The sequence below is a fragment of the Zingiber officinale genome, chromosome 1A (genome assembly GCF_018446385.1).
Source record: "Zingiber officinale cultivar Zhangliang chromosome 1A, Zo_v1.1, whole genome shotgun sequence".
Classification (NCBI taxonomy): Eukaryota; Viridiplantae; Streptophyta; class Magnoliopsida; order Zingiberales; family Zingiberaceae; genus Zingiber; species Zingiber officinale.
Window position 1 is genome coordinate 187,453,249 of NC_055987.1, and position 24,768 is coordinate 187,478,016.

The following is a 24,768-nucleotide window of genomic DNA, read 5'->3' on the forward strand; positions in this document are numbered from 1 at the left end:
TCCGGAGGATGTCTCTTCTCGCGAGCTTCGCTTCAGACGTACTTTTGTGGAGTTCCAGGTGTTAGGATCGACGGTCGCGGCTAGAGAGGGGGGTGTGAATAGCCGACCCCAAATTGCTCGTTTCTTCCTACGATTAGGGTTAGCGCAGCGGAAATAACTAAATAGAAACGCAAAAAGGAAAGATCAAACCTCAAACTCAAACTCGACGATGTAACGAGGTTCGGAGATGAAACTCCTACTGCTCGGCGTGTCCGTAAGGTGGACGAAGCCTATCAATCCGTCGGTGGATGAGACCCCGGGAAACCGGCTAATATAAACTCCTTCTGGGTGGAGAAACCTCACCACAATAACTCTTGCAACAGCAAGATAGAAGTACACAAAATACAAAGAAGCACAAGACAATATGAATGTAAAACAAACAAGCTTGCCTTCTCGTCTGGAGATCCGTTGATGAAACAGCAGCTTCACGGATGCCAGCAGTAGGGAAGCTCATGCGAAGCTTCAAGAAGTATGAGCTCAGCAAAGATCTCAGAAGAAACCTGGAAGAACTTGCAGAAGCAAGAAGAAAAGCCTGTAGAGTCGCTCGACTCTTTATATAGCTGAAGCTGCAAACCTGTGAAGGCAGAAGAAGACACAGAAGACCGAGATCTAGCCGTTGTCACTCACAACGGCTAGTCCTGGACCGATCAGGCTCCAACCTGATCGGTCCACACTGTCCCTGATCGGTCTTGGGGACCGATCAGGCTAAGCCTGGACCGATCAGGCTATGTGCTGATCGGTCCAGGAGGAGTCTGATCGGTCCCTGGACCGATCAGCCTTTCTCCTTCTTCTCTTCTGTTTGCTTCCTGATCGGTCTTCAGACCGATCAGATAATCCACAGAACCATTCTGTTTGGTTACTGATCGGTCACCAGACCGATCAGCCCTATCACTGGATCGGTCCCCAGATCGATCCAGAGCTTGGTTTTTTCCAATACCAAGTCCCAAGTCTCCCACACCAACATCCGGTCAACCTTGACCTGTTGGTACATCATGCTTAGCATCCGGTCACTCCCTTGACCTGCTAAGACTCCCCACCAAGTGTCCGGTCAATCCCTTTGACCCACTTGGACTTTTCTCTTCGTGTCAAGTATCTGGTCACTCCCTTGACCTACTTGACCTTCTCAACACCAGATGTCCGATCATCCTTGATCAATCTGGATTTTTCCTTGCCCGGCTTCACTCACCAGGACTTTCACCTAGCTTCACTCACTAGGGTTTTCACCTGGTTTCACTCACCAGGATTTTTAATCTGCCCGGCTTCACTCACCAGGACTTTCCAACTGCCTGGCTTCACTCACCAGGACTTTCCCACTGCCTGGCTTCACTCACCAGGACTTTCCACATCCGGTCCAGAGAACGAGCTACCAAGCCCTCTCTGACCACAGTTCAGAGAACGAGCTACCGAGCCCTCTCCGACTTCCATCCGGTCCAGAGAACGAGCTCCCGAGCCCTCTCTGACCACAGTCCGAAGAAAGAGCTACCGAGCCCTCTCCGACTTCCCATGTGCCAAGCTTCCATACTTGGACTTCTCCGTGCCAAGTCTCCATACTTGGACTTTTCCCGTGCCAAGCTCCCTGCTTGGACTTTTCACCATGCCAAACTCCCTGCTTGGACTTTTCCCATGCCAAGCTCCCTGCTTGGACTTTTCCCGTGCCAAGCTCCCTGCTTGGACTTTTCCGAGTCAGGTCAACTCACCTCGGGTCGGGTCAACCAGGTCAACCTTGACCACGGGTTGCACCCACAATCTCCCAAGCTTGTATCCTTGTAAAACATCAAGATACAACTTTTCTGTTTACGTCAAACATTATCAAACATAACTCGTCAAACATCAAAACACAACTCGAGTCTGGTCAACCAGGTCAACCTTGACCTAAGGTTGCACCAACACCAGGAACTTCTCCCAGAGTTCTTTAGCAGATGAATAACTTCCGATGCGGTTGATCTCTTGAGGCGGTAACACGCTCAGCAAGTGATATTCCGCACGGCTATTTGCTACAGATTCATTCTGCTCCTTCTTTGTCCAATTGCTTTCTTCTTTTCCCTCTCCATCTTGATTCGTCGGAGCTAAAAAATCATACTTCATTATAAACCGAATTTCGAAATCAGTTCTTAGGAATACCTCCATATGACGCTTCCAGTCTGCGAAGTTCCCCTCGAATTTAGGTGGAACGATGCTTGGTCCGGCCATCTCGTAGCTTCGATCGGTGGTTAGTCCTCCTGAAGCACCTTGCTCTAATACCACTTGTTAGTCCCTTTGGAGGTCGGCAAGAGGGGAGGGGTGAATTGCCCTATAAAAATAAAATCAAAAATCTTTCTCAGATATATCGACTAATTAACAAATACTTGTAATAATAAAAAGAAGAGACTAAATTAAAGGATCAGACACAAGAAGATTTACTTGGTTTGCAATCAGAGGATTGCAAATCCAAGGCAAAGATGACGCACTATCTGATTCTCCTTTGGGAGGAGTAGTCTCTTACAGCGTTGACAGTACAAAAGAATAGAAAGCACAGAAGGAAATGAATTACAAGTTCGTTCTTTTAACTGTGCAGATCAGTGCTATATTTATAGCACTGGTCGGGGCATCCCGAAGGGGTTCCGGGCGCCCTAGGGGGGTTAAAATTTTATCCCCCAACGATCAGATCGCGTTTGACGCGATCCTGGTCAAAATCCAAGTCCGGGCGCCCCGGAGCCCAAAGTCAACAGATGTTGACTTTTTCATCTCCGGTTCAGCTCGTCTCGGTCCGGGTCTTGTTCGCTCCGGCTCCGCTAGCTTGGGTGATCTCGGCCATCCGGAATATGGCTCGCCCGAACCCAAGGTCCGACCTTCTCCTCGAGCAGCCTTCCTTCCAGGTTTCTCATCCCTCGAACGCCGCGCACGCTCTTCTGGTCCACCGGTGTACTCTTCTGTGGTCACCTCGTCACTCGGACGCACCGAGCCCGTCGGCTCTCTCCCCGTGCCGTCCTTCTCGCTAGCCGCATCTTCCGCTCGACTTCCTATGTTCCTAAGCTCCTACACACTTAGACACAAGGGTTAGACAACGCAGGACCTAACTTAACTTGTTTGATCACATCAAACACCTTGGGGTTCCAACAATATTTATAATAGTTCTCACAAGTATGGAAAACTGAGATTTAGGGGTAATAAATGTATCTTTATTAGATATCATGAGACCTCTAAAGGTTATATTTTCATAGGCGAGCAACTAGATGGAACCATCTCCAAAATAGATTTGAGATATGCCACTTTTCTTGAAACAGAGTTCTCCACCAGAGGTGATGTTGATAAAAGTGTTCCTTTTTTTTGGAGGATGAGATATTATCAACAAAAGAGGTATCAAAAAAGATGTCTAGTCTAGTACTCAACCCAACGGGAGTGATTTGCCAAGTCATAAGTTAACTTCTCAATATCCCAACTTATGAAGAAGTGTTCGTAAGATTAAACCTCAGAAATGGTTTGATATTGAGAATAAGACATTAATAACACTCTTAGTTGATGCAATGAATCTTGAACGGTTGAGGAAGCATTAAGATGCTCAGTTAGAAAAAAAAAAGGTAAGTTGTAATGGATGAGAAAATGGAGTCAATGAGAAAGGAATAAGTTTGAGATTTAATCAAACTTCCTCTGGGCCAAAGGGATATTGGGAATAAGTTGATTCTCAAAATCAAGAGGAAAGTGGATGGATCAATTAATCTATACAAAGCTCGACTAGTTGCAAAACAATATACCTAAATAAAGGATATTATTTTTGAAGATAAGACGAGTACATCTTAGGAGTAAAGATCATGAAATATTAATCAAAAAGACTTTTGAGTTTGTCTTAAGAGGCTTATATCACTAAGATACTATAATATTTCAATATGTCGAATTGCAACATTATATCCTAAGATTCCTGAAGAAATAGCTAGAAAAAAACCATATGTCAGTACTATTAGTAATTTGATGTGCACTATATTATATACTCATCCTGCTATAAGTTATGCTGTTAGTTTAGTTAGTCATTTTTAGTTAAACCCATAATCGAGACACTTGAAAGCAGTGAACAAGATATTAAAATACCTCAAAAAGGACAACAGATTATTGTATCTATTTTCAAGGATCTAGGATAAGCCTGAAGGGTTATACATATATAGATTGGGCAGGAGACCTTGATGACATAAAATCACATCTGGCTATACCTTCTTGCTAAATAGTGGCGCTATATCATAGAATAGCAAGAAGCAAGCTTATGTAGCCATGTCAACAATAGAAGTTGTGTGGCTTGGCTTGTGTAGCCTTGTCAACAATAGAAGCTATATGGATAGGCTTGTGTAGCCTTGTTGACAATGGAAGCTGTGTGACTTGCGCATTAGTTGTGTAACAATCTGTCTAGTTGAAAGGGTTCCTAAAGCATTTGAAGATTGCTAAGAACAGTGAGAGTCTTATTACAGTGTACTGTAAAAGTCAAGTTGAGGATCCTAAATATCACAGTAAAAGCAAGCATATAAAAATTAAGTATAATTTTATAAAGGATATTGTGGACAAGAAAATGATAATTCTTGAGTATATCCCTACACATACTATGCTGACAGATCCTTTTACTAAGTCATTGACTAAAGAGTCATTTTAAGAAAATGAGAAGTCTTTGTAACTTCATAAAATGTAATACATTGTAAATGTCATGATCTATGTAGTGTATATGTTGTTACATTTTGGATTAAAGTCTCGATGAGCATGTTGGTAGGTTGAGATTGGTCCACTCACATGAACAATCATCTCTATTTGTTAAGTATAAATAGAGGTAAGACCATTACTTATAGTACATCCCATGTAGCTATGAATAGAGATATATCTATAAGTTAAGGTCACTTTAATAATTATGTCAAGATGAGATCATTTATGTAATGATCAGAGCAAATGTACCCACCATTTACTGAATCTGCTTAAGACCAGGTTGAAATTCATATATTGAATTCAGGATTAAACATTAGGTATGTCTAGATCAAAATCTGTACGATGTTAAAATTTGAGAAAAATATGCGCTCTTTTTAGTAAAGAGAATAACAACATAGCATGCGATTCATACCATATGTGCTATGACGACAAGAAAAGTAATAAGAAAATGGATCCCTACTTCTCTATTATGTGAGACCCTTGAGATTATAAGTTAATATCAATTTTACCTTAAGTGACTATTTAGCTGTCTACTTGAAGTTATAATAAGTGTCTACTACTTTTGCATATTTTCTATTAGCTATGGATGATTCGATTTATGGAGCATAACTAGGAAAGTGACTGATTAGAATGAATAGATTCTAGCTAAAAAGGAAGATTAAATATATTTGCATCTTTTGATATTATTCACTGGTCGACCCATTTCTGTTATGTATAAAAATAATTGTGAATATTGAATATGGAATATGCTCTTGACATAATAGTCATTATAAGAGATTAGAGATGTTCATATTGATGTAAATAAAGATTATTTAATCTAGGTAAATAGCAAGACATAAATATCTCTATGATAATGGTTGTGTGCCACTGGGAGATTGGATATTTCTTGGATAACGAATGTGTACCGCTAGGAGAGAGGCTATGTGTCATTATGAGAATGTCTTTGATTCATTCTATAGAGCTGCTATGTAATGTGTAATAATCTTCTTAGCAATAATTGCTCAGTGTGCTTGCTGTCGCACGAACCATTTTCTTTAAAGTATGGATTAGATGTTCTTATTTGGTCTTTGCGGCTAACTAGTTCTTATTTGGTCTTTATGAATAACTAGTGTTTTACTCTGGTTTTTGTGACTTGATTACAATATAATCTATATGACTTACATGGTCTTTATAACTAGATGACCTTTATGGATTGACTTGATGAGTGGGAGGTGTTAGAGCTAAGAAGATGAAAGGACACCCCTTCCCCTTCATCTTCTAGCCCATTTAATTCTTCTATTAATAGAGGGAGAGGAAGAGTCATCTTCCTCTAATATATATACGTCAAAGACAAAGAAGAAAAGGGGAGTTTTGTGGGAGCTTGCTGTGTGAGAGGTTTGAGCAAAGTCGGGTTCGTCTCATATATGAAAGGTCTCTGTGCAAGGTTCATCCGTGTTCACAAGATTATAAGAGGGAGTGAGCAAGTAATCGGCAAGGAGAATACCTATTAGAGAGGGATTTGGCTCATGGAATCTTGAAGAGCTTTCCAATTTGTTTGTGATTGCTTCTGATGGCACATTATTCTTCGATATCTTCTCTGATCTCCTTCTTTGAGCATCGCTGTAAGTTTTTTGTTTTGTACAAGAAATGAAGATCAAGATCTACTACGGGAGATCACTGTGAGTTTTATAATTTTTGTATTTATGTATTTTTCATACTTTAGAACTATCAACACTAACTAAGTCTAAGTCATGGCCCATAACTTATGAAGGAGCCTGTAATCTATAAGTATGAAGGGTGTAATTAGTTTGCCTCTGAAGTTGTGTAAGACATACTTCTCATATTCGATATTGACTTTTTTTGAAAGAATAGAATAGCTGGCATTGGTAACCATAGATCATTGAATTGCCACAGGATTTTGAGATCTTCTGACATTTCAGTTTGTAACTGAACTCGGCTTCATATATGATTGTCATGCTTTTAGGAGGACTTGCATAAATGATTTTGAGTAGCTCACACAAGTCCAAAAATATTTGAAAAATTAATCTTTTTGTCATATTGTGAACATAGGTAGAAATATCTTCTGGAATAGTATTGGAGAAGCTAGAAGTATTAATTCTGAAGTTTGTTGGTCTAAAGTAATAGCCAATTTGTCTTTAAGGCCAAAGTCAAGTAATTGGTCATATGGATCAAGCCTGAAGACTGTATGTCTATTTTTTCAGGCTCAACAATTGTTTGTGTATAAGTTTTATCTGATTGAAGTTTTCCACCTGCCTTAAATAAAGTACTTATAAAAAAATTAGGGCCTATTATTGCCTAAGCAGAAGTAAATGCTTCATCTACGGAGTAAAAGTCTTTATAGGAGTAAAAAATTAGGGCCTATTATTGCTTTGCTTAAGAGTAGCAAGCTCAACTTCTATCAAATTAAGTTTGATTTCTAAACAGAGACTCTGGTTTCAAGGAGCACATTTCTTGTATTACCTCGTACTTGTGAGTAGTAGGTATAAGAATATTAAAAGTTTATTGCAAGCATAGATTGCATATTTATTTTCTATAAAGCTTACAAGTTCTTATTTTGTCTATGAATGGATATAATCCGCATAAAAACAAGGGCATAATCTATTCCTATTTTTAGCGTCCAGTCATGCAGATATTATGATATGTCAGGTTTTATTAATGTAATTTATAGTATAAATTGTGTGAATAGAATGTTCAAGTCATCTAAGTCCTCCCGTTGTTCTGTTAAGTCATCAAGTTTTTGTTGGAAAGGACTATTAGAGATTTCATATTTTTCTGCTAAGGTATATGGGATATCTCAGAATGAGTTGATTAGTTTATAGTCAGTAGAGGTTGGTATTTTTTCTATATCTTCTATTGAAACAATAAAGTAGATAGACGAAGTATGAGATACATCCACTTATATTTCTATCAAATCTAAATTAATATAAGAGACTAATTTAACCTCTTTTGTATATAAGTTTTTTCAGTTCAGACATGTTGAGGATAAATGTCCTAGTTTGTTACAAGCAAAAAATGTTATAGTATTAACATATATTTTCTTTAGTTTAAATCGCCAAATATGTTTATATTTATTTAAATAAGACTTATTTTCCATGCTTTTTCTTAACTAGTAAGACTTTCTAGTCTTGGTTTTTTATTTGGATTGGATGGCTAGGCGAGCCAACCTCCTTCGTCGTTTGTGCCTATGTTGATTTGATCAATTTTGCTGAGGAGTATATAATTGATTACATAAGTCATATTGTTGATTTTTAAGTTGTTTATGTATTTGAATAAAATTATATTTTTCTTTAACTACTGACATGATATGTTGTATTCGTACCCTTATGTTGTCATATTATGGTATTACTTTTATGTTTGTCCAAACTTTATGAATTTCTTTACTTAAATTTCCTAGTAATTTACTGAATAGTCTTTCACTTAATTCAAGATTACAAATAGTTTCCTAAGACTACAGTAAGTTCTCAGAAATCATTATAAAAAGGTTTAATCTAGTTCTAACTAAATAGTTGAAGTTGTTCTAAATATCTCATTGTTTCCCTCTGTCATAAATCTAATCTTATATTAGCATCTTTGGTTGTTAGAAGTCTATGTATGGCATAATAAAAGTTTAGAATATTATTTTCTTGGGATGCTATACGAGCTATTTCCTCTAGAAATTTTAGCTTATATGTCAAGTTCATGTCTAATTATTGGTGTAATTTGCACTAGTGATATAACTCAGGTTTTGATGAATGATAAGTGGATTTAAGTTAGAGTGTTTTGTGATCTAATTACTTTACCAAGTGTGCAGGAGTTAATATGTCTGAAGTGTAGGACCGTTGCGGCCGGCTAGGAGGGGGTTGTTGGATAGTCCTGTAAAATAAAAGAAACAACCCTTCCTCGAACTCTTTAAGCTAACACTTGCATAAATAAAGCAGAACAGTAAATTAAAAACATAAAGTAAGAGACAAGAGGTTTACTTGGTTACAACCGGCGAGGTTGTTAATCCAAGGAAGATTAAGCGTACTAAATACTCCTTCAGGCGGAGAAATCTCTTACAACGTTGAAGCACAGAAACAGAAGCATTAACTCTAATAGCACACAAGCGTTGGATTTACAATTCTGAGTTCGTTGAAAAACTTCTGAACAAGGCTATATTTATAGCCTTGGTCGGGGCGCCTGGAAAGGGTTCCGGGCACCCTGGGGGGGATCAAACTTTATCCCAACGTTCAGATCGAGTCAAACCTCGATCTGGTCAAAAACCAAACTCCGGGTGCCTGGAATGGTTCCGGGTGCCCGGATGGTCCGAGCACCCGGAATGACTCCGGGCGCCCGGACCATTAAAGTCAACATTGTTGACTTTTTGGTCTGAGCTCTCGGCTCCGGTTCAACTCGTCTTTGGTCCGAGTCTTCTACTCCGGATCCGCTCGTTTAGGTGATCTCTGCCATCCGAAATAGGGCTTACCCGAACCCAACTTCCGGTCTTCTCGAGCAGCCTTCCACTCCGACTTCTCGTCCCTCAGAATCGCCGCGTGTTTCCTTCTCGTCCACCAGCGTACTCATCCGCAGTCTTCGTCCCTTGGTCGCACCCCTGTGCCGACCTTCTCGCTAGCTGCGTCTCTTACTCCTCGAGCAATCTCCCGCTCCGTCTTTCGTCCCTCTGAACCACCGCATGCTTCCTTCTCATCCACCGGGGTACTCTTTCGCAGCACCTCATCCCTCGGACACACCGCGTGCCGTCCTTCTCACTAGCTACGCCTTCCGCTCGAGTACCTGTGCTCCTAAGCTCTTGCACACTTAGACACAAGGTTAGAAACACACAGGACGTAACTTAACTTGTTGATCACACCAAAATAACCTTGGGGTTCCCACAATCTCCCCCTTTTTTATGTGAGCAACCCAAGTTAAGCTAGGGTCAAAATAGACAAAAATAAAACTAACTTAATTTGCAATTTAAGTGCAAAAAAAATTTAGTGCAAAAATTTGTCTACCTCCCCCTAGACTTATACTTTCTTCTCCCCCTTTGATCACATTAAAAAAATATGAGGTACCAAGAAAAAATCTAAGGGTTAACAACTTAGAAATTTATTTCAATAAATTTTAGAATACTTTTCTAAGTTATAAATATCATAAGAATTTCAAAAAGAATTTGAGAAATTTCTAAGTTTTTTGAAAAGATTATTTTTGAAGATTTAAAAATTTGACTAGAAATTTCTAACTTAAAAAAACTTTTTGAAATATATTTTTTTAAATAAAAAAAATCGTTCTCAAGTTATTGTCATTTCTCTAATATCATTATGATATCTAAATTTCCATTTTAGTCTATCATAATTTCTCAAATTTGAAGCAAAAAAATTTGAACATGTAAAAATTTGTACAAATTGTAACATGTCATTTTCTATTGTATTTTGAATTCCTAATTCGCAAAAATATTTTGATAGTATAAATTCTAACTTAATAAAATTTTTCGACAATATAATTTGTAAAAATTCTTTCGACAATATTTCTAACTTACAAATTCTTTTGTCAAAATATTTTGTAATTTGTAAAAATCTTTTGACAATATTTCTGATTTGCAAAATTCTTTTGACAAAATAATTTATAATTCGTAAGAATCTTTCGTCAAAACATTTTGCGATTCGAAGAATTCTTTCGATAATATTTCTAATTTGCATAATTCTTTCGAAAAATGTTTTGTAATTCACAAAAGTCTTTCGGCAAAATTTCTAACTTGCAAAATTCTTTTGTCAAAATATTTTGTAATTTGCAAAAATCTTTGAAAATGATTGATAAACCGAAACACTCTTTCAATAATTCAATTTTTAAATCGTAAAAATCTTCAGGCAACCTTTCTATTGAATTAACCAGTTGTTCAGAGGGTAGAGGTCATACCTTACTTACCTCGTCGGCCGTTGGTTCTCCCCCTGTTGAATTACTTTCTTCCGAAGATTCTCCCCTTTCATCGATGCTCATTGAAGAAGGGCTTTCTGTGTCATTGGGATGAACTTCAGCTGTTTCGCCAGTTTCTTCATCCTCGGACTGTTCTGTCGGCGGCTTGGTGTCCATTGAGTTGTCGACTTCCAAAGGTTCTTCGTAGAGCTTCAAGAACTTCTCCCAAAGTTCTTTTGCGCTTTTGTATTCTCCGACTCTGTTGATATCTTCATTTGGTATTATGGTTAGAATGTGAAATTCTGTCCGATCGTTTGTCATTGACTCGTCACGTTGCTTCTTGTTCCAGAGGCGTAGATCGAGTTCTTCTCTATTCGTTGTCTTTGGTGTTTCATAACCACATTTCAATATTAAAGAAATACCATAATCTAAATTTAAATATGCCTCCATTTTTTGTTTCCAAATGACAAACTCCCCCTCGAATGTTGGTGGGTTGTCACTAACTCCGACCATCATTTTATTGCTTCAGACGGCGGTTAGTCCTTCTGAGACGTCTCGGCTCTTATACCACTTGTAGGACCGTTGCGGTCGGTTAGGAGGGGATTGTTGGATAATCCTGTAAAATAAAAGAAACAACCCTTCCTCAAAATCTTTAAGCTAACACTTGCATAAATAAAGCAGAACAGTAAATTAAAAACATAAAGTAAGAGACAAGAGGTTTACTTGGTTACAACCGGGGAGGTTGTTAATCCAAGGAAGATTAAGCGCACTAAATACTCCTTCAGGCGGAGAAGCCTCTTACAACGTTGAAGCACAGAAACAGAAGCTTTAACTCTAATAACACACAAGCGTTGGAATTACAATTCTGAGTTCGTTGAAAAGCTTCTGGACCAAGGCTAAATTTATAACCTTGGTCAGGGCATCCTAGGGGGGATAAAACTTTATCCCCAACATTCAGATTGAGTCAAACCTCGATCTGGTAAAAAACCAGACTCCGGGCGCCCGGATGGTCCAAGCGTCCGGAATGACTCCGGGCGCCCGGACCATTAAAGTCAACATTGTTGACTTTTTGGTCCGGGCTCTCGGCTCCTGTTCAACTCGTCTTTGGTCCGGGTCTTCTACTCCGGATCCACTCGTTTGGGTGATCTCTGCCATTCGGAATAGAGCTCACCCGAACCCAACTTCCGATCTTCTCGAGCAGCCTTCCGCTCCAGCTTCTCATCCCTCGGAATCGCCGCATGTTTCCTTCTCGTCGACCAGCGTACTCATCCGCAGTCTTCGTCCCTCGGTTGCACCCCCGTGCCGACCTTCTCGCTAGCTACGTGTCTTACTCCCCGAGCAATCTTCCGCTCCGACTTTCGTCCCTCGGAACCACTACACGCTTCCTTCTCGTCCACCGAGGTACTCTTCCGCAGCACCTCGTCCCTCGGACGCACCGCGTGCCGTCCTTCTCTCTAGCTGCGTCTTCCACTCGAGTACCTGTGCTCCTAAGCTTCTGCACACTTAGACACAAGGTTAGAAACACACAGGACATAACTTAACTTGTTGATCACACCAAAATAACCTTGGGGTTCCCACATGAAGGACCTGACACCAGGCTGAAATCCAGTTAAGTCCGTGAGACCCGATAACTAATGAGAAGTCCAAATAGGTCCGTGGAGCTCGATATCTGGCGGGAAGTCCGGTTGAATCTGTGAGACCTGATAACCGGTCGAAGTCCAGTTGGGTCTATGGACCTGACAACTAGCGGGAAGACCTAGTGGGTCAAAGGCAAATCAAGGGACTACAAGTAGTAAGTGAAAGTAAGCAAATGAAGGATAGATACAGTGAGGACACGTTCTTGGTTGAGGGAACTGTAGGCATCAATCCAACTTAAGTCCATTTGGGAAATTTAAGTTGAGACCTTGACTAGATCCTGGTCTCGGGGGGGGGGGGGGGGGGGAAGATCTAATTACTACTCCTATTTTATTAATGTTGTGCTAACTCTATTTTGCAGGATAAACATATTTTCTATTGTCTGGACTAACCCTTTTTATAAGGAAGAAACTGCTGAAAAAAGGAAGTCCAGGCGCCCAGAGTCCGGGCGCCCGAACCAGCTCACCCGGGAGGGTGCCATAAGCACCCGGGCGGTCTGAGCGCCCGAGCATCCAAAATTGGTCCAGGCGTCCGAACCAGAAAACTTATCCAGGAGCTGAGTTGGAGCGTGTCAACTAATGGAGCCACGTCAGTATGGTCCAGGCTAGGCCCCTGAAATGGGCCTATATAATGGCCTTCAACTAGCAGCTTCAGTACATAATCTGCTACAACTGTCATATTCAAGTGCTGCTTCGAAAAGACTCCGACGACACCGAAAGGATGCTCCAAAGTTTAAGGAACGAGAGACTTCATTTTCCTTTCTGTTTGTTGGTAACAAGTTTTATTTTCAGTTTTGTACTCAATCTTTGTAATCCATTTATGCACTGATAGTGATTGCTCAACGAAAGCGATCGACGATTGCGGGCCTTGGAGTAGGAATAGTTATAGACTCCGAACCAAGTAAAACTTGGCATTGTCAGCATCGTCTTTTTGTTTCCCTTTTCGCTGTATAACTCATTTTAACTCGTGATTTTTTTACGAACATTGTTCACCCCCTCCCCAAATGTATTTACGATTCGACACTAACTTGGTAATCTCTTCAAACTGAGACAATCCATTATTCTAAATAAGTATCATACATCTGGGGGTTATCACACTCAGCTATGTTTAGTAAGACTGAATTTTTTCTGAAATAAGTAATTTCAGATGGCCTTCTTTTCCATATAGTTCAAAGTAAAGGATTGTTGTTTGTGTATAAAGTTATTTTTGTCCTTGGTGGATGGTCATATCCATAATCCGCAGTTCTCATATAACTTTCTAAATACTAGATCATTGGTAGTCTAGAGGTAGTGAAGATCATGGTAGATTTTACTGGATTCGTGAGATTAATCTCATTGAATTGTTTTATAAAAATTATATTTCTTTGCTAGTCAAAGTAAAATTTCTAGTCAGAGTCAAGTTTTTATTGTTGTTTGTCAAAGTTTTCTAGTTATATTAGTTCCTCTGGAGTTATGTGAGTTGTTATTTCTGCAGGTATGTAAATGTATTCATTTAAGCCATCAAAAAAAATTTTTGTTGTGTATCTTGCTGAAACATACAATTTATGTTATATGTTGGGTATAAGAGTTGATTGGTTAATTGAAGGTATCTTCTGTCTAGTTGTTGTAATCTGTGTATAGTATTCTTGAGTAAGGTATCATCGCCTTCAAGTTCTTCAATATTCATTAGGTTGAAGTTTTCATTTGCTTCATTTTCCTCATTTTGTGAAGTTGAAAGTTTATAATCATTAAACCTAACTATCAGACTGCTATGTCTGTCTTGATATATTATTTAAAATATTGGTATTATAGCCCTAAGAGTCTTCAGACCATGAATGATTTCTAGTTCCAACAACTTCCATGACTTTCGAAGAATTGACTTTTTAGACCTAGCTTCATAATTTTCAGTTAGAAAATTTATTACTTCTGACCAACACAAATATAATTGCTATATTAAATTCTAAAAATATTTTCATTGTTTACATAATGATGATCCTTACCCTAAACACTATCATAAATTTACTCCTCAGTATAAGAGCTACCTTGGACTCTCAACAACAACAGATAAAGAACTTATTATATAAAGTGTCTAATACTCTCATACAACAAACACGGATTATAAGTGACTTAAAAGAAAATATAGACTTTTTTTAAAAACTCACAAGACTCCTTAAATAGAAGATTTAGTCCGTGGAATTTACTTAGCATTTCAACAAAGAAAGAATTTTTGTCTCTTTCAAAATTTATTGAAGAAAATAAACCTAAATTTTTGAACTTCAATTCAAAGTTGTACTATTTCAGATTAAAGACCTACTCACAACAAATAAAATTCAAATAGAAAGTGAACTTAAACTTTTACCTATAACACTTGAGGAAATCAAATTTAAATGAAAAAACTACACTATGAGAATACTCTAAGTTTTAGATGTCTCTAAACAATTTACTAAGATAAAAGAAAACATATATTATAATATTGAACTAACTAAAAAAGGAGATCAAACTTTAGTTTAACAAACTACAGTACATTATAGAATAACATTATTAGAAAATAGGCTATTATCAATTGAAAAACATTTAGAAAGGAACATCCAAACAACTGATTGAAAGGAAGCATTAGAAAACATCAATAAAGATTTAAGTAAGTTATGACTTGATAAGATTGTTCCGAAACAACCCCAAATATTTATAAGTTTCTTATATACAAAACAGACAATTAAATAGCAAACCCCTCACAAATAGTGAGTGGACAAATATTTTACTTAACTTTCATAATATCCAAATTACATATTATATTTTAAAATGCCCATTCTCTTTTTTTTTTAATTGAATAATCATGGAATTTATTTATATTTTTATTATACCGATTCTGAGTTCTCTATATTGAGAATAGTAAATTTGTAAAAGAATAGAATAAAAATAAAAAAAAATTGGGGAAAGAAAAAGGAAGGGTATTTTAAGAATATCATAAGTGATTTAGATAGTTAGGCAGATGAAACCGGAAATTCTGAAATTTAAGGGATGAGTTAAGATTCAGGATTTCAGATTTAAAATGTACAAATTATAATCCGAATTTATAGAATCAGAGATGTCCATTCTATCAGGATTTACCCTCTCAACCACCCATTGACTGTCCCTGCGGGAGGATGCAATGAACTTGGTCGGAAATGACAGAAACGTCACGGTGGACCCCACTTGGTCCGTTCAACGGTCCAGGTCCATCCCCCCGAACCTGCTTAGGATTCCGCCCGCTCACAAATCTCGCCCCATTTCCATGTTTTTTTTTCTCTCTATTTTGTGAGGTCTGCGGAATGCCCCGCTTTCCCAAACGGCCACATCCATATCCTCTTTCCCCTTCTCTTCTTCCTCTCCCTTCCGTCTTTGCCCTCTCGCGGGTCGCTCCATCTCTTAGGGTTTCTTCTCCTCATGCTTTCTGGTTTCGCCGTTGATTCGTCGGCGGCCTTTTCCCCGGAAATCGTCTTGATTCCGTTGCTGTTTTCGCTGCTGGTGCTCGGATTTGGCTCCTCGGGGCTGCTCCTTCCTCGTCTGCACTCATGGCGGCTCTCGTCAAACGCGGAGGTGATCCCTCTTTGATCCTTGTATGCTTAGCTTGCTTCTTAGTGTTTTCTTGGAGGAAATCGGTCGGCTCGGGGCTGGATCTGTTGGGATTTTTGAGTTCCTAGTTGGGATTTCTTCACGCTGGTTGTTTTGATGGCTAGACTTTCTTTTGAGGGGTTTAAAGCTTGTTAAATTAAGGTGATGGTGTAGATCTATTAATATTTTTTAGTATTTACTTTTATTCTTGTTTTTGACTTCGCATCTCAGGTCATAGGTACAAATCTTTGATTGGTTTTGCTTCTGCCTCATTTTTTTTGGAGGGGCAATTAGGGTTCTTTGTCCGGGAGTAGATTTTTTGCTATGCTTTTAAGGATATCGAACATAAGTTCATGTGTTTCGGCTATAACATCATAAGAAAAAGTGAAATAAGAAATTCCACCGTAGCGTCTTGTCTGTTTGTAGTGTGCTATGCTAATTACATAAATACTCTCACCTCCCTGGACTGAAACTCACCCTCTTGTCTTCATTGTCTCTGCAGGCAGTGATGATATCTGTCCTGGTGGCCCTTTTTTCTCGAATCTCATGGATTCGAGTCTTCTCAGGTCTCTCGCTCATACAGTTGATGTTTACTGCCCCCCTCGCAAGAGGTCACGAGTCGCTGTCCCGCACATCCTCAGAGCTGAAGAGATAACTGCAGAGGAAAAACAGCAGCCCTGCTCAATTGACATTCTTCCTGATGAGTGCCTCTTTGAAATCCTCAGACGATTGCCAGGAGATAAAGAAAGAAGTAACTCTGCTTGTGTTTCTAAACGTTGGCTCATGCTACTGAGCAGCATCTGTTCTTCTGAACGTGCTGGTCAGTTGAAGCCTAACCTACAATGTGTGAGCAAGTCCTTGCCAGACCTGAATGAGCATCCATCTTTAAGCCAGCAGGAAATTCATAACAATGGCTTTCTTACCAGGCGCTTAGCAGCTGAGGAAGCTACTGATATTAGACTCGCTGCTATTGCACTAGGAACTTGTAGCCGTGGTGGACTAGGCAAACTTTTCATCCAAGGAAATGACTCAACTAAGCTATCTAATGTCGGGCTCTCTGCAATTGCCCATGCTTGTCCTTCACTTCGGATGTTATCCATGTGGAAGGTGCCCTTGGTCACTGATGCTGGTCTGGAAGAGATTGCTGATGAATGCCCATTGTTGGAAAAACTAGACCTTTGCCAGTGTCCACAAATCTCTGACAAGGGCTTGATGGCTGTTGCTCTAAAGTGCCCTAACTTGATATCTCTCACTATTGAATCATCTTCAAGCATAAGTAATAAAGCTCTTCAGGTTGTTGGTCGGCGGTGTTTGAAATTGAAGTATGTTACCATCAAGGACTGCCCACAAGTTGGTGACCAAGGAATTGCCAGCTTGGTATCTTCTCCTTCCTCTTCCTTGGAGAGGATAAAACTTCAGTCTTTGAATGTCACTGACTTAGCTCTTGCAGTTATTGGCCAATACGGAAAGAACCTAACGGATATATCTTTGACTTCTCTCCAGAACGTTGGTGAGAAGGGATTTTGGGTTATGGGCAATACTTGTGGGCTGCAGAAACTGAGGTCCATCAGTATCATCAATTGCAGTGGGCTTACTGATATAGGCTTGCAAGCTGTTGCAAAAGGTTCCCCTTTCATGAAGCAGCTTTTTGTTCGCAAATCTTGCTACTTGACTGATGCTGGTTTGAGAGCTTTTGCCGAAAAAGCTTGGACACTTGAAAATTTGCATCTTGAGGACTGTAACCGGATAACATTTGTAGGTGTTCTCAGTGCTCTCTTCACATGTCCGAAGCTGAAGTCACTTGCCCTGATTACATGTCTGGGCATCAAAGATTTAGCTTTTGCCCCTCCTCAACTGCCATCATGCATATCACTTGAGTCCTTAACCATTCAGGATTGTCCAGGTGTCACAAGTGTTAGCTTACAAGTGGTGGGGAAGATCTTCCCCCAGTTACGGAAATTAAACTTGGGAGGTCAAGCTGGAGTTACTGATGTGTCGCTTGCTCCACTGATTGATAATTCTAAAGTGGGTTTAGTGGAGGTAAATCTAAGAGGTTGTGTTAGTATTTCTGATGCATTGATCTCCATGTTGGTGAATGCACACGGAAGTACTCTGAAGATGCTTAATCTTGATGGATGTACAAAGATCACTGATAGGAGCCTCACGTTCATTGCCCACTGCTGCTCTGTGCTTGATGATCTGGATTTATCACATTGCTCAATAGGTAACTATGGCGTGGCAGTCCTTGCATCTGCAAAACAGCTTAACTTGCGTATTCTCTCTCTTGCAAGATGCTCAATCACTGAAAAAATTATGCCATTGTTGGCAAATATGGGGCAGTCAATGGTGGGCCTAAATCTTCAGCAGTGCCGTTTGATCAGCACTGATGCAGTTGGGTTGCTCGAGGAAAAGCTATGGTGGTCCGACATCATTTCCTAGAAGTAGGGAGGACTAAACAATGGTGCAAGTGAGTTTCTTGGGAGTCTAATCTTTTGGCTTCTTTCATGACCTTCGGCACCAGAAGAGTGGAAAACAGAAGTATCTTTGAGTTTGTTTTTTTGGTTCATGTCCTCTGGACTTGAGCTTTCACCTTTTGGTCAATTTCCATGGACCCCTGGCCGTCATGTTTACTGATGTTCTTGCAAAGGAACTCTGTTTTGTGGAGGTAAGCAATCATTGAACCCAACAGCTTACTTTCCTCAATTTTTGGCCTTGGTTCTGGAATTACCATATTCAGTCTTAGTTTCGGTAGTAGTTTTCTACTTCCGAGCCTAGGTATGTCATGGTCTTGATATTTTTCCTGTGATCCTGGTTCATCTTGCCAAGGAAGCTTAATAGTTTGCTTCGTTGGTGTTTTAGCCAAGTTATCATATTGTTAAAGTTTGCAGGTCGAACTCATATCAAGTTTCAGGTGTCAGAGTCCTTTGTTGTTTGCAGTGTGTGCTTTATGTCCGCTGTGTAATTTGGGTCAGTCTGTCTTGTTGGTCTGGTCTGGTTGCCTTTGTACAGTTTGTTTGATGCCTGAGATTCATGGTATTTGGCTATATGGCTGCATGTTATTGAAGCATTGCCATGGCGACCTTTGTTGGTTGTTTTTTCGTCAAATCCTACTTTTCCAGGCTGATCATGGACTGTGATGTTTGCAACCTTTTCAATAATAAAATAAACTGCTTTTTTTTTTACTGTGTTGTGGCTGTTGCATATTTGTATAAAAGTTTGGTTATAGATTATGATGTTCTCAATTGGTGGTGCCTATGGATGGTGAAAGATGTAGCGTATCTTTCCAATCTCTTATGGTGTATGATCTTGATTCATCTTTGTATCTTTTATTGGCTGCAACAATATCTGTGACTATTGCATCTTGATGCATTTTTGTATCTTAGATTTTTTTTTTATTTTTAAAAGAATATTTAACAGTTATGTTACCTTTATCTGTTAATGCAGCAAGTTGTCATGTGAAGTTGTGCATTGTAGCATTTGATAGCTGTCATGTATCATTGAGTCAGTGATAAATATTTAATTTGGTTCCTTTTACCGTTCTTGATGTATTTTTTTAATTGAAAGCTAGTTGTCTATGTTTGTTTATTGAAATTGGGCTCGGTTGATCTCACCAGCTTCTCAAGCATAATGTTAAAAAGTCCGATTGTCCTCTCGGGACAGTAGGAGATGTTGTTATATGAGATTTTGGAATCGAAATTTATCATATTTGAACATATATTTTTGTCAGCTTCTCAAGCATCATTTTAAAAAGTCTGTCCTCTCACACAACAAAAAAAAAAAAAAAAAAAAAAAAAAAAAAATTCGTTATCTTAACGGTTCTCTTAGTACTGATTCTATAGATATTGAAGTAGGTTTATACATATACATATGTTATAGGCGCATGTTGGATAAATTTTAAGTCATCAGTTTCTCAAGATCGAAAGTCTGTCCTCTTAAAAAAAATATGAGATGTTGTTATATGAGATTTTGGAATCGAAATTTGATATATTTGAATTTTTTTTTCATACTTTAATTATCTGTATTAATAATCAGTAGTTAATAATCATGTTTTTTTTGTCACACGAATTAAAAAGTCCGATTGTAATCTTTTATTACAAGTGTGAAAAAGCCAAAGCAGCCCTTAGGGGCATAAATTATTTCCATCTAAAAAGTTGAATTACTATAATAGAGCAAGATTTGAATTCCCTAAAATTCATTTTATTTCCCTAGGAATAAATTCCGGATGGACTGTGGAGGGGGATGAATATTATTATTATTATTATTATTATTATTAAGTCAAATCACTTTTTTTAAGCAACTAGATAACCAGGAAGTAATCAATTTTGTTTGTGCATTATTTTTCTCTTCCACGACGGAAAAAGACAACAATAATAAATTTAGTCCTTTGCCAATTATGATATTTTTATTCAAAGTTTTAAAAGGTATAGAAGCAATATGCAATCGTGACACTGTTAGAGAATATAGACCTGCACGTATGCAGTTCTATTTTTATACAAGTAGATATGCGCGTATGCAGTTCTATTTTTATACAAGTAGATATTTATTGACAATAATATATATATATATATATATATATATATATATATATATATATATATATATATATATATATATACCTATGAATCTAAATTATATACATAGTGCAAAACATATGCATTATCATCCAACTTAAATAACGATAAGATATGATGCATTAGAAGAAATGCTTGACCTAAAATGGTATATGATGAACCAAACACTTGACTACAAATATATTATCCTACCATTGATTATATGATATTATTCTAAAGAATGATTGGGCATATTGTTTAAATGGTGTTATATGTTTGTTCTATAATAAATTGATGTACAAAATCAAAGAACATGAGATTTTTTTCAGTGGGTAGATCCACCGAAATGCTGCCTTATATGCTGTGGCACAAATACGTAAAAGATTGAATTTGTGCCCAAATGCAACAAGCGAGCTTTACCCCAACAACCGATCTATCTAAATATAAAATAATAATTCTATAGAACCAAATGCACAATTGATCCCGACAACCATCTATCTGAATGGACTTAGTTGACTACAAGCCTGGGGCATAAACAATTTAAATGTTTAAACATATAGTACAAAGAGAATTAACTTACACATGATAAACTAAGAGCATGCTACAAACAGCTAGCCACCTTAATACACTCGATAGATAGTCTTGCACAGTACATTAACTATGAAGTTGATAAACTTAAGCAATTAATTAATTTAAATTTAGCTTAGGGCCACAAGGGCATTCTTCTCTTAGCGATCCTTCTTGTTCTTATCTGATTTCACGCGATATCAAATTATATCGGAGCATTATAATACACTTTCCTAGTTCTCAGAATAAATCTACCAAGATGTTAATCTGGAAAAAGCCAATTCGGATATGCTGCTGCAATTTACCAGTAAAGCTGGTCAAAATGCGTGGGCGTAGAAAAAAACTTAGTTTAACATTAGATCCGAGTAATTATTTAACAAAGAAAATACAATAAATTAAGGGGGAAAAGTGAAACTGTTCGACAAGAAGATGCAACCGCTAGAATTTAACGATATCATTCCTAGCTTGCTGTTAATTGTCCTAGTTGTAGCAGCTAAATCAGACCTCAGAAAAGAAAGTAGGATATGTGCATGGAGTAGAACCACCTTGCATAAATCATGCAGCTTTATAGATATGTCGCATGCCAAGAGATATACCCAGCCGACGGGGGTTGCCATCACAATGTACGACCAAACAGTCACTCTGGGAAAAAGAATTAGCTTTTGCGATTGACTCAAGGGTGTATTAAATACATAAAAAATAGTGCTTATATATAACATGCTCGAGAATATAAGCAAATACCTCCTCACTCAAAAGACAGTTTGCAGATTATCTAGTTCTGGATCTGCCATTTTAGCATCCTCCGCCGTTTTAGTATCAAATAGAGGAACGACCAACTTGGGAGGGTTCTGAACAAAGAAAGGTGCATCATTCATTAAGATCTAAATCTCTAAAGCAATCAAACACACAAGTCACTTGCTTGATTATCATGAAAGAAAAACACATTCTAATCTTTATACAGAACTTCCAGTAACAAAGAGGAGCAATAAGGGTTATTGGTTAACCGTCTCTTAGATGGAGAAAGATCCCAGCATAATTTATTGTATTAAATATCCATGAAAAGTAATTCAGTGCACAAGCTACTATTTGATTCCTAGCATCAAAGGTTTTAGTTAGACAGATTGATTGGATAAAAATTATTTGAATAGAACTTTGGTGTTGGCGGCAAAGGTGAAGAGTTTATATTGCGTCCTTCTGTTATTCTGTAACCCTTCGTACAAACTTTTGGTGACTGGCACCATTTTTTAAACTGAGGCAAGACATGTCCTACTTTCCATCTTGTTCTTTACACTAGGCAACCAAAGGCAGGCAGAGAACAGCCTCATTTTCACTTTTTCCCCCTTGAGTCTGTCAAACATTTTGTGGCAACCCAGATCGGGAGATAGAGAATACATAAGCAATGAATTGGTAAGTTGGAAATGGCTAATTTGAGGACCAAACTTTTTGAAAAGGTATGTTTCAAGGTCAAGCATGAAGGGAAAATGGAAGCCCAGAGAGACTTGTCAAGGATAGAAGCAGCATGTATTATGGGTTTTCTATAGAAAAGCTATGAAGCAATGACAGAAAAGTAGAAAGGTAACTAGAAACTAGTTAGGTGTCTTTCCTCAGCAGAATCAAGGACCAAAATGAAAAGAAAATGTTCACAAGAGAGAACTCACATTATGGGAACTTGTTTGCACAGGGATGGATCATCTTATGAACAGGAACCTTGTATAATAGAATCTTTTAAACAATAATGTCCAACACTGAGACGATTTAGTTGTGCAACCTTAGCAAATTTGTCAGTTTGTTCTTTCAGAGTTGTAACTAAGCTTGTGTTTGTTTTCTTACTTGTACAACTTAAAGGATTAATCTTAAAATGCATGCCAAAAACATATAACATGAACAAAGTAAGCTTAAACAGGTAACAATGCCAGGATTATAACAGACATCATGACATATATTTGAGCAAAATAATCCTACCATGCAACGCACAAGAGCCCAGTTGATGCCACGGAAAAAGGGATGTTGCTTAACATCATTAGCTCCATGGCATGAGCCTAATCTGTTTCTAGGATCCCTATGCAGCAACCGATAAATCAACTGTTTTGCAGGAAGGCTTGCCTGCACAAAATAACAATGCCAACACTTAGCAATCATGCAAAGTAGAATAAATTCAACTAAATTCACAACATAAATTCTGAACAGATCAACCGTGCACATCCAATAAGAGGATGCATGCAATAAATAAATTATTTAATCAATGAACAGATTGCTAAAACATTTCTTGTTCATACCCAATCAATCACCTTACACCTTGCATTTAGAATCATATTCCAGGAATAAGGCTGTAAAATTTGGAGTTGATTCCAATATGGTGAGAAGCGCAAAAAAATATCAAGTTATATTAACTATCATTTGCTTCAATAGGATTTAAAATTCTACCAATTTCATGTTCCTTTGGCATGGCAAGAAAAGTTACAAATATCAAAATTTTGGAGTAAGGGTTAAACCATGAAATGATAATTGCATTGTCCCTGTCACCTATTAGCTAATCTTTCAAGGTAAAGGAATATCGAAATCAAATCTTAAGAAGTGTATGAGATGGAACTGTCAGGAACCCCGTCTTATCCTTAAGTATTCTTGAATAATCATTGAATATGAACTCAGTTTGTGCAAACCCATGTACCTTGGGCTTACTATCTCTTACAAATTTGTTCATGATCCATGCTCAAGTGTATTTTGATGGAGAGGCTGCTGGGTGTTAAAGAACACGTGTATAAATTGGCACCATCTGTAGCTTAGGCTTAATTTGAACACCATAGAGCATCTACTGTTATACTTGTTTACTTGTTATTCAATCATTATGATATGCTTATATCATACTTCTCTAATTCTTATTCGTGAAACACTTATTCACTTTAGTTTTGAAACATTTGTTCATTGGAGAATAAAAATTACTTCTATGAATATACGAGCTCAGCAACAGTCGCAAAAGGACAAATGATCATCCAGAGTGCTTACATGATTTGTTCTAACTTGCAAATATTCAAATTCATCACAGATTAGAAGTAACTAAGTATATATTGCTACAAAAAAATATAGAATTTTGCCAGTTTTGTAATTTGATAGAAATACTTCGATTGATGAAACAGAAAATAAACTCACCGAGATACTTCCAGGAAATCTTAGGTCCTTGTGAAGAACATTAGCAAATGTCTTCTGCCTAGATTTTCCTCGAAATGGCGTATAACCATACAACATCTCATAAAGAAGAATGCCTAACAAAGTAGAATGTGTGGTAAAATTAGTAAGTGAAATTACTGAAATTGATGCACAACTCGTCACTGTGGTACTCATGTAAGAAGAGATGCAATAAGTTCCAACACAATATATTCGTAAGATTATTAGAAATAATTATTGAAAGGAGATCAAAAGGATGTTCTAGCTTCTTTTTATTTAAGAAAAACAATTGACATCTCTACATCCATATCTGGGTATTTTCTTTCATAAAGTAATGAAAGGAAAAAAGTACCTTGATTCATGTAAATAGCTACTAGAAATTGAGTTTCATCAGAGACTTTCAAATTTCACTTGAAACAATTGAATTACGTGCCCCATGGCTGACTAGTAGGCAGATCACTCAATTTTGGTGGTACAACCACAGGACATACTGGGCAGTATATGCAGTATGTAACATGTGCTGCATCGAATTAGTGTCTTGTAACTGATGGTGTACAGCTTAGTAACAAGTAGTAACCACTAGCAATGGCTACATGAATCAAGCTAATGGAACAATTGCATTAACCACTAACAAGTTAATTAGTAGATACCTTGAGGAGTTGACTTAAATTATATTAACCACTAGCAATGGAAGTATAACAATTGCATTCCTGATGGAGGTA

At 37.9% G+C, this 24,768-nt stretch overlaps 2 protein-coding genes across 6 annotated transcripts in view; one reads left to right on the forward strand and one right to left on the reverse strand.

Annotated features, from left to right (window-relative positions):
- The first annotated feature begins 15,446 nt into the window (after positions 1-15,446).
- LOC122038740 (EIN3-binding F-box protein 1-like) lies at positions 15,447-18,949 on the forward strand. Its single transcript, XM_042598653.1, has 2 exons — positions 15,447-15,752; positions 16,270-18,949. Exons 1-2 carry the CDS (start codon positions 15,728-15,730, stop codon positions 18,204-18,206), a joined length of 1,962 nt encoding a protein of 653 aa, XP_042454587.1. The 5' UTR covers positions 15,447-15,727; the 3' UTR covers positions 18,207-18,949.
- A 2,249-nt stretch (positions 18,950-21,198) lies between these two features.
- The window catches only part of LOC122038738 (phototropin-1A-like), a 30,047-nt gene continuing 26,477 nt past the window's right edge, over positions 21,199-24,768 (reverse strand). For all 5 annotated transcript variants that reach the window (XM_042598649.1, XM_042598652.1, XM_042598651.1 and 2 more), the window contains 4 exons: positions 24,032-24,144; positions 22,847-22,987; positions 21,626-21,732; positions 21,199-21,526 (listed from right to left, as the gene is read on the reverse strand). In XM_042598649.1, coding sequence (XP_042454583.1) covers positions 21,634-21,732; positions 22,847-22,987; positions 24,032-24,144 — 353 coding nt within the window. In that variant the 3' untranslated portion in view covers positions 21,199-21,526; positions 21,626-21,633. The remainder of the gene's footprint in view (positions 21,527-21,625; positions 21,733-22,846; positions 22,988-24,031; positions 24,145-24,768) is intronic.

Bases quoted from the DNA above. Each gene is read 5' to 3' on its own strand.
- LOC122038740 (XM_042598653.1), top strand. From the start codon at position 15,728: ATGGCGGCTCTCGTCAAACGCGGAG. The intron at 15,753-16,269 runs GTGATCCCTCTT...TTGTCTCTGCAG, and splicing joins GGCTCTCGTCAAACGCGGAG to GCAGTGATGATATCTGTCCT.